At 43.1% G+C, this 9,454-nt stretch overlaps 1 protein-coding gene across 1 annotated transcript in view; it reads right to left on the bottom strand.

The window, feature by feature from the left end:
* Positions 1–8,909, bottom strand: part of EPHX2 (epoxide hydrolase 2) — a 55,495-nt gene extending 46,586 nt beyond the window's left edge. The window contains exons 1-4 of the mRNA XM_012557230.2: positions 8,728–8,909; positions 7,315–7,495; positions 5,365–5,487; positions 1,260–1,334 (exon numbers count right to left, since the gene is read on the bottom strand). Coding sequence (XP_012412684.1) covers positions 1,260–1,334; positions 5,365–5,487; positions 7,315–7,495; positions 8,728–8,873 — 525 coding nt within the window. The 5' untranslated portion in view covers positions 8,874–8,909. The remainder of the gene's footprint in view (positions 1–1,259; positions 1,335–5,364; positions 5,488–7,314; positions 7,496–8,727) is intronic.
* Between the last annotated feature and the right edge of the window lie 545 nt (positions 8,910–9,454).

Raw genomic sequence — 9,454 nt, 5'->3', positions numbered from 1 at the left:
GACATCGATTACGTTCTTCCAGTTGTGCTGCTATTCTCACTTTAGATGAAGGTTTACAGAACAAAATAGTTTCTCATTAAACAGTACACATATTGCCCTACGACAATGGTTAACAACCCCATTACGTGTCAACACTGTCCTTACTCAACCTTGGGTTCCCTATCACTAGCTTTCCCGTCCCCTTCTGCCTTCCAGTCCTTGTCCCTGGACTGCTGTGCTTCATTAGTCCCATTTTGTTTTATGGGGCCGTTAGGGTGTAATCCTTACAGGAGCAGACTGCCGTATCTTTCACATGCAGAACCACTGGGTGGGAACTGCCAACCTTTTGGTAAGCAGCCAAGCACTTAACTGTTGAGCCACCAGGGCTCTTTATCTCCTCTTTGTTAGCTACCTTTTTTTGAGCCATTGGGTATCAGGTACTGTGCCTTGTGGTTCATATATAGCATTTCTTTTAATCTTGACAAGAACCTTATGAAGAAGGCATTATTGTCATCTCATTCTAAAGCTGTGGACTGTGAGGCCCAGAATGGATAAGAACCTTACCCCAGGTCACAAAATCAGTAATTTGCAAAGGTAGGATTCAAACTGGGTATGTCTGACTCCAAAACTTGTCCTCTTTACCATGTGACTATACTGCCTTGTTTTACTTATAGCTGACCCACAGCTTTAAGTCACTTCCCATTTAAATAGGTCCAATGACAAATGAAGAAAGGGCCCAAAGTGAATCAGTGAAGAAGTTCTAAAGCTCATACTCTGTATGAGCAGGCCAGGTTAGATCTTCCTGGCCATGTCAGGAGTCATGGCCCCCTCTGCACATGGCCCTGTCTTATCACTGACCACTCTGCATTTTAACTACCTTTTACCTCTCTTTATCCTCACTGTGGGGTCCTTGAAAAGTCTGCCTTGTTCATCACTGTATCCCTAGTACCTGAACTGTGCCTGTCACAAAGTAAGTGCTCAATAAATATCTATTGAATGAAAAAAATATTCTCCCCAAACACAGACCAGGCACTCACATGTGTTAGCATCCTTTTATGACCACATCAGTCATAATGCTTTACAAAATCTAAGGCCAAGTCCATGTCTTCTACCAATTTCTGAGGAATGATACTTGTTTGGGAAATGCTATTTCCCTTTAAGTGATGAATGTTCAGCTAATCTTAATATTTAAGAAATGTCTCTGCTAATAAGAGGGGTGTGCTGGTCACATTAGGTGACCTGTTTAGTGAGTACTCAGCTGACCGAAGGAGAGTGCTTACCTTTATTGGCACGTACCCATGGCTCATGTCACTTAGTTTGCATGGGGTTGGCAGAGGGATTGCAGTGTTGAGAAGCTGAAAGTACAAAAGGTACAGTGAGAGAGATGGCTGCAGATTCATTCTATGAAGAGTTCTCAGAGTGAATTTATAAAACTTGAGAACGTTGGCACCAGAAGAGACCTCAGAGATCATCTTTAGGACTCCTGAGTCCCACTGGTGACTGACTAGTTGGTCACCAACCCACTTCCCCTTGCTCTCAGGCACATAGCTAGACTGTATTTCTCAGCCCTCCTTTCAGTTTGGTGTAGTCACATGACTGAGTTCTAGCCAATGGAACGCAGACAGAAGAGTAATGAGCCTGGCCGAGTAAAGCCTCCCTTGTGCTTCTCTACATTCTCTTTCCCCCATCTTCCAGCTGGTGTCTGGCACGACCATGGAAACCATATGTGGAAGACAGTGGGTCCTCCATCAACCTGTGTACCTGAATGACTGTGTGAAGCAAAGCTCCCAGGTCACCACCAACAGAACCTGATGTAGGCAAACATTAAATACTACTTGTCTTAAACCACTGAGATTTTGCACTTTAACTAATATAATTCTTTGCTATAGGTGTTTCTCAAATGGTCACCCAGGCTCATACTGGACATCGCCAGGAATGGAAAGCTCACAAGGCAGCCATTCCATTATGACACAGCTCTGCTGAAAGGATTCTCCTTCTAGTCAGCCCAAATTTAACAGCCCGTGCCTTCCACCTGCAGTTCCCAGTTCTATGCCGTGGAGACACAGAGGGTTTAGAATAACCCCTCTGTTGTATATCTAGTGCTGCTATAAGAGAAATACCACAAGTGGATGGCTTTAACAAACAGGAATTTATCTGCGCACAGTTTAGGAAATTAGAAGTCCAAATTCAGGGTGCCAGCTCCAGGGGATGGCGTTCTCTCTCTTTCAGCTCACAGTTGAGGAAGAAGGTCTTTGTCCCCTTTCACCATCTGTGGGGCTGGCATTCCTTGGAGATCTCCATGTACTTGGCATCAATCTTCCCCTGGGTCTAGGAGGTTCTCAGCGCAGTGATCCGGGGTCCAAAAGACATGCTCTACTCCTGGCTCTTCTTTCTTGATGGTAATGAGGTCCCTCACTCTCTGCTTGCTTCTCTCTCCTTTTCTCTTGTAAGGTAAAAGGTGATGTAGGCCATACCCCAGGAAAACTCCCCTTACATTGGATCAGAGCTGTGACCTGAGTAAGGGTGTTGCATCCTACTCTAATCCTCTTTAACATAATCTAATTTTGCCTCATTAACTACAGGAAGATATTAGGATTTACAACACATAGGACAATTACATCAGACCACAAAATGAAGGACAACCACACTATCATCTCCTAGCCAAGCTGACATGTATTTTTAGGGGACACAATTCAATCCATGACACCCTCTTTATAGAATATCTAAATAGACAGGAAACTTCCTGCACAGCGAGTTCTTAAGAATGGCTCTATAACTTATTGGCGTCAGTTTTCCAGAGGCAAAAACAACCAAGAACAGGATGCCAAATACACATAAGTGTACACTGTGTTACAAACAAAACCTGTTACTGGACATGTTAGTGAATCTTACTGTTAAATTTCTTGTCTTTAGTCCTGAAGGTGTGCTCTGAGAAAGAAATGGCTCTCCTCAGTTACCCAGTTTTCTAACTTTTAAAAAGAAGGAAGTAAACTATAAAATTCACTTCCCTTTTAAATGTGGGAGAGTGAGCTGGGGTGTCCTTGGAGGAGGGAATCAGAAGGTGAGTCAAGACAGGACCCAGGGTCTGGCAGGAGGGACTCAGCATGGTGGGGCATGGGGTGGCAATGAGGTTTTTTTTTGTCTGACCTTGAGGTCCTTCCTCAGAGATGCCTCTAGCTTCCTAGGCCACAAACCAAGAGATGTCCCACAGCTTCCAGGACTTGGGGAGGGTGGTGGTATTCCACCTGAATGATTCTCTTGTGTGTTCCTAGAGTTTACAAGGACTTCATGACCGAGTCCCACAGCATCCTGTGAGACAAGAGGCAAACTCTAGCCTGTTTAAAAAGGGGTGATTTCCATGTTTTCTTTTATCTTCCCCATAGTCCTGAGAAGAAGACAGGTGGGACATGGTTTTCTTTCCCTATTTTACAGGACAGGTATAAAGACCTACCGATTCTACAGATAAGCTATCTGTGGCTCAGATACAACAAGGTTAACACACTAGTGTGTGGCAGACACCAGACAAGCCCATGGATGCTCTGATTCTGAGTCCACTGTGCTTTCTTCTCTGCTGTGTGAGCCTTCTAGACTTTCAAAGGACAAGTTAAGTTTGGACAAGATGCTTTAAGATTGTAAGGTCATTACAGGTACATTTTAATTTATTTAGTAAAGATGCAAAGTAAATTGTTCCCTTTGAGAAACGGCTGGGAAATCTTGGGCATTTCACAAGCCTGATGGAGTATGTGGCGTATCCTTCCCTCTCCCAGATGCTGACATTAGTCAGGGCACTGTACTACTGAAAAGGCTTGTGCAACTCGGTCCCTCCTTGACTCACCCAGGATCACACTGATCTTAGACAAATACAAGAGATAAGGTGTCTCAGCTCTGGTGGAGCAGCTCATCCTCTGGCAGCTCCCTGGCCTATTGTTTAGGGCTTTCCATCCTCATCTGTGACACCTGTAACATTTTTTACTGCAGAGGCTTCCTTCTGGACTGCCCAGAGGGAGTGACCAAAGTGTAATGAAAATGCTTACTGCTTAAGTGACAGCCTAGGCTAGGGCGGAATGTATGCCATGCCCCACTGATGCAGATCTAGTAGGTAAATTCTTAATAGATCACCAGTTGCCATCGAGTCAATTCCAACTATGGCAACCCCACGTATGTCAGAGTAGAACTGTGCTCCATCATGTTTTCAATGGCTGATTTTCTCAGATCTTCTCAATAGTTACTTTAAAAAATAAGGTTGGAAGGAGCCCTGGTAGGACAATGGTTAAGTGTTCGGCTGCTAACCGATAGGTTGGCAGTTCAAACCCACCCAGTGGCTCCATGGGAGAAGGACCTGGTGATCTGCTTCTGTAAAGATCACAGCCAAGAAAATCCTATGAGGCAGTTCTACTCTGTTACATGGGGTCACTATGAGTCAGAATTGACTCAAAGACACCCAACAGCAGCAACAACAATAGGGAGACAATGATCATTCCTACTTTATAGGACTGTGTAAGGAATAATTGAGCTAATACATGCAAAGTGGTTAGAATTTGTTGAGCCAAGGTTAGCTAAAAAGAAAAAAATAATAAGGTTGGTATCATGGATTGAATTATGTCCCCCCAAAAATGTGTGTATCAATTTGGCTGGGCCATGATTCCCAGTATTGTGTGATTTTCCTATATGTTGTAAATCCTACCTCTATGATGTTAATGAGGGAGGATGGGTGGCAGTTGTATTAGTAAGGCAGGACTCAATTTACAAGATTGGATTGTGTCCTGAGGCAATCTCTTGAGATATAAAAGACAGAAGTGAGCAGAGAGACAGGGGGACCTGAATACCACCAAGAAAGCACTGCCAGGAGCAGAGCACATCCTTTGGACCTGGGATCCCTGCGTGGAGAAGCTCCTAGTCCAGGGGACCACTGATGAGAAGGCCAACAGAGACAGAAAGGCTTCCCCCGGAGCTGACGTCCTGAATTTGGACTTCTAGCCTACTTTACTGTGAAGAAATAACTTTCTCTTTGTTAAAGCCATTCACTTGTGGTATTTCTGTTGTAGCAGCCCTAGATGACTAAGACAGTTGGGACGGCTTTGAAAGCCACCATCCTTGTCTTGGTTCCTGGACTCTGGTACTAAGACTGTATACATTATTGCTCTCAGAGATTCAGCTTCCCTGTGAGCTGAGTGAAGTGAAAGAAATTGCCTTCAGTGTCCCAGGACAGCATGCTGATGCCATGATGAGTGCGATGAGCAATGGCAGTCCCGTCTGAGAGATGCCCTGGGAACCATGAGCAACGAACTCCACACAGTGAGTTACCCTCTCACCTGTCCTTCCTCTTGTGTACATAAACTACAGATGAATTACAGGAAATCTGGCTCAGCTCAGACTTAAAATCACCTGCATGCTGGTTACTTTCTCCAGCTCTCTCAGGGCTGCACTGGTGTCTTGGACAAGGATGGTGGCTATTCCCAAGTCACAAACTGGCTTGAGATTAGCCTTGATGTCATCTAAGAAGACAACCTGAACCCAAAATAGCATGTACACTAGCATTACTTCTATAAAAGAAAAATTCATGCACCAGGGAAAATACAGATTAAAATGTTAACGGTAGTTATTTTACAATGATGAGATTAAGAATGATTTTCCTTCATTGTAATTATTCATTTTTAAAATAAAAAATATTTCATTATGTAAGTGTATATAAATAAACACACAGATAAATACATGTTCCCACATACACCTATTTATTTCAGCCTAAATCCTGAAACAGCAAGATTAAAAGATGATATAAAATGATATAAATGATATAAGATGATATTAAAATTCAACTGGAAAAATCTACATATTATAAATAGACAAAAAAAAATGTCTGGAAGAGAATATAATGAGGGCAGATAAAAAAACAAATTATAAAGCTATAAAAGGTAGAATAGTTCAGTACTATAAAAGACCCAAAAACAAATGAGAATTTATAACAAAGGTGTCATGTCCAAACAGTGAGGAAGAAGGATGATGCTGGTATGACTACTTAACAGCTTGGTAGGACAAATGGATCCTCATTTCACATGTTACCCCCAAATAGATTCCAGATGAATCAAACATTTAAGTTTAAAAATAAAGAAAGGATTCTGAAATTAACAGAAGAAAGCCTGAGTGAATTTATTTAAAATCTTGGACAAGGGCAGGCCTAGAATTATAAACTACATATCTAATCCAAACGCTGTAAATAAAAAGACTGATATATTTAAGAACATCCTTAAATTCAAAGCACTGATATGATGCTTACTGCAGGTGCTGGAAAGAGCAGAAGCAAAGTCCAAGAGGAGAAATGAATGGTCCTTGGCCCATGGACTGAGCATGATAAGGAGTCCCAATGACTGGAGTTCAGGGTTTGAACCTAACAGCTTGCAGGCAAGGTGGGGCCAGCAACAGAGGGTCAGAAATGTCAGGGAAAGGAATTTAAACTTTGTCCAACTGTCTTTTTGAAAATCAGAGGAACAAGATAAAAACAAGTGTGGGGATATATGCCATTTAAACATGGCTGCACTATTGACAACTGCAGCCCCCACAGGTCTCTATGCTGTATACGACATGTTGGAGACTTGTCAGCGATGAGTAAGAGATTAGGCACGACTTGTTTTCCCAAACCTATTGTCCTGTTACTGATTGGCTTGTTTACCTGAATTCCTTCTCCCTTGCCCGAAACTTGTTACTCACCCAAAGCCCATTGTTCTGTTATTTGCTTCACTGCTTGCTGTACTGACTATAAAACAAACTCCTGGGACTGAAGCTGGGGTTCGACTCCTCAGAGTGACCCTCCTGGCCCCACTTCTCTCAAGAGTTGTGGCATTGGTTATTGTCTCTGCCGCCCCGACAACTGTCGCCGCTGCGACAAGTGTTTTAGATTAAGTAATCTGAAGACAATATGAAAGACAGGATCTAAGGTTGCAGGGATGGCTGGCAGGAGACTGCTGCAATACTGAACTCTATCACTGCTCACCCTTTGGTGGGGTGACCCTGACTTGTCTGTGGCCTTGGGAAAGTCTCCCAGGGTCCCACTTCTTCATAATTAAACAGAGACAGCTGGATTAGCAGCTTTCTATGATGCCCATTTTGACCAAGGTTCTATTAAGAGCCACAGAAAGGGGCCAGATGTCCATCTCTGGTAAAGCTTCCTAGATGGGTGCAAGTTCTTTGGAAGAAGTCCTAGTCTGGGAGAAGTGGAACCTTCTACTGGACATTGAAATGTCCTGCCAGGCACTTGATCTTCTCCCCGCCCCCTCAAATTCTCTTTGGTTGCAATATCTCTGGTACATTCTTATACACCTAAAGGAAACTTCTACTTACCTCACTGGGGTTGGCCTGCAAGGTGTCCAGTACCAACTTGTAACTCTGAGGCTCAGGCTTGGCCATTCCAACATGACACAACTCTATCAGGAAGTCGAAGTGCAGCCTCAGCTGGGCCAGGCTGCCTCTCTGGGTACTATCGTCCACCCAGTTATTGGTGAGGATGCAGGCTGTAAATCCTGAACGAGAAGTCACCAGTGAATGAACCAACCCACACAACGTTGCTGTGAGAAGCTCAAAATGCCCCACAGACAGCCCCAAAGATGGGGCTGGATGGGATCCCACTCACTGACATCAATCTCCTGATATGCAGCTTCTCAAGTGCCAAGCTGGAAAACAATCATCTTGACCTATAAGCATCTTCTGACATTAGACCTGAGAGTGAGCTAAGTGTATACATTAAAGGCTTTCAGAAGCACAGATTAAGACACTATAATCCCTTAATCCCTTAACTCAGAATCAAAGCATTTTAACATTGATCAGCTCCTTTGATCCTCACCACCTTTTGGGTAGGCAGGGCAGATCTTGCTATTGCAGATCTACAGATGAGGAAACCGAAACTCAGGCAAGTCACAGCCTGCCCAGAGTCACACAGTGAGTGTAAAGCAGAGTGAGGCCTAGAACCCTGGCATGCTGGCTCCCACTCCAGCGCTCCTGCCACTCTGCTATGTTATGGCAAACTCTACATTTCAAACACCTGCACTGGTTTCAGGGACTGCTTCCCCATGCCACAACTAGAGAAATGAAAATAGAGAAGCATTATCTTCTGGCTTTATCTGCCTAACAAGTGAGGGCAAGAACAAGGCAATGCCTGAAACAAGACACAGGTGAGTCTATGGTGAGACGAATATGAGTGAGAAATTATGGAAGTGGATGGTTTAGCCACAACCTGGGTAAGTCTACTGGGGAGACAGTGGAATGGTTTCAAATATGCCTAAAAAGGAGAGCCAGACACTGACACCAAACAGCTGCCTGTTGGACGGATATGATCTCATGTCCTAGACCTCTGGCATCATTTGAACCTGTGTCAGCCAGCTCATAGCTCAGCCACTCTGACCCCGAGGGCTGAAAAAATTATAGTTGCTTAAAAGGTCTTGTTTTTTCATCATTGTGACAAGAGGTTGGGAGAAGTTTTTCTTTCAGGTCTTTACTAGCGCCATCTGGACATCAGGAGAAAGTCTGCTGACAAGGCAGTCACTGGTTTAAATTGCTTTATTAAATAAAATTCCTTCATTTTTACAGCTATTTTGATAATGCTGTTTTTTGGCCATTTGATAAAACTGACTTTGGAGTCATGCTCTAAGAATGGCTTTCCATCAAGTCAGAGAAGATCCAGGATCTCAGAACACTGCCCCCCCCCCAAGGATTCTGGTGTGGTTAGATCAGAGAACGAGCGATATTTGAACCTTATCCTTCTTTCTGACAGTGAGAGCTGCCTGAAAGATGGGGTAGTTGATCTTTCTTGCTAAAATCGCCTTCCCAAAGATTTGATTTATAGAGAAATTCTCTGGGAGGCAGATTCCAGAGGCCTCGGAATGTTTCCTGCAATCTTCTTCCATGAGAGGCACCCACTGTAAAAGTGAATTGATAGGGGGCTGTATATTAGTACAACCACTTTGCAAAGTTTTAGCAATATCTATTAAATCCACACTTATGCATGGCCCAACAATTCCACTCTAGACACATGCCCAATGGAAATATCTACTATGTTCACCAAAAGGCATGTACAAAAATGTTCACAGCAGCACAATTCATAAGAGTCCCAAACTGCCCAGTAGTAACAGAATAGATGGAGGTATATATTTATACACTACCACAGCAGCACTCTTTGGAATAGTCCCAAACTGGAAACTACCCACACATTCATTAACAGCAGAATGGATAAATAGATTATGGTATATTCACATGATAAAATACTATGCAACAATGAAAATAAGCTATCTACAACTATATGCAATAACATGAATGAATCTCATAAACATAATGTTGAACAAAAGATGCCAGATATAAGAGAGTTCATCTACAGATTCTATTCTATTCTATTCTATTCTCCTGTGCTGAGTTACTTTTGTTTGTGGATTTTTTTTTTCATTTCTTTTGTTTTTGTAGGTTTTGTTTTTGCTGAGACTTTATGTTTTTC

This window comes from Trichechus manatus, unplaced genomic scaffold, assembly GCF_000243295.1.
Source record: "Trichechus manatus latirostris isolate Lorelei unplaced genomic scaffold, TriManLat1.0 scaffold00091, whole genome shotgun sequence".
NCBI classification, from domain to species: domain Eukaryota; kingdom Metazoa; phylum Chordata; class Mammalia; order Sirenia; family Trichechidae; genus Trichechus; species Trichechus manatus.
Note: the sequence above shows the minus strand (reverse complement) of the source record. Positions and strands in the feature narration are given on the sequence as shown.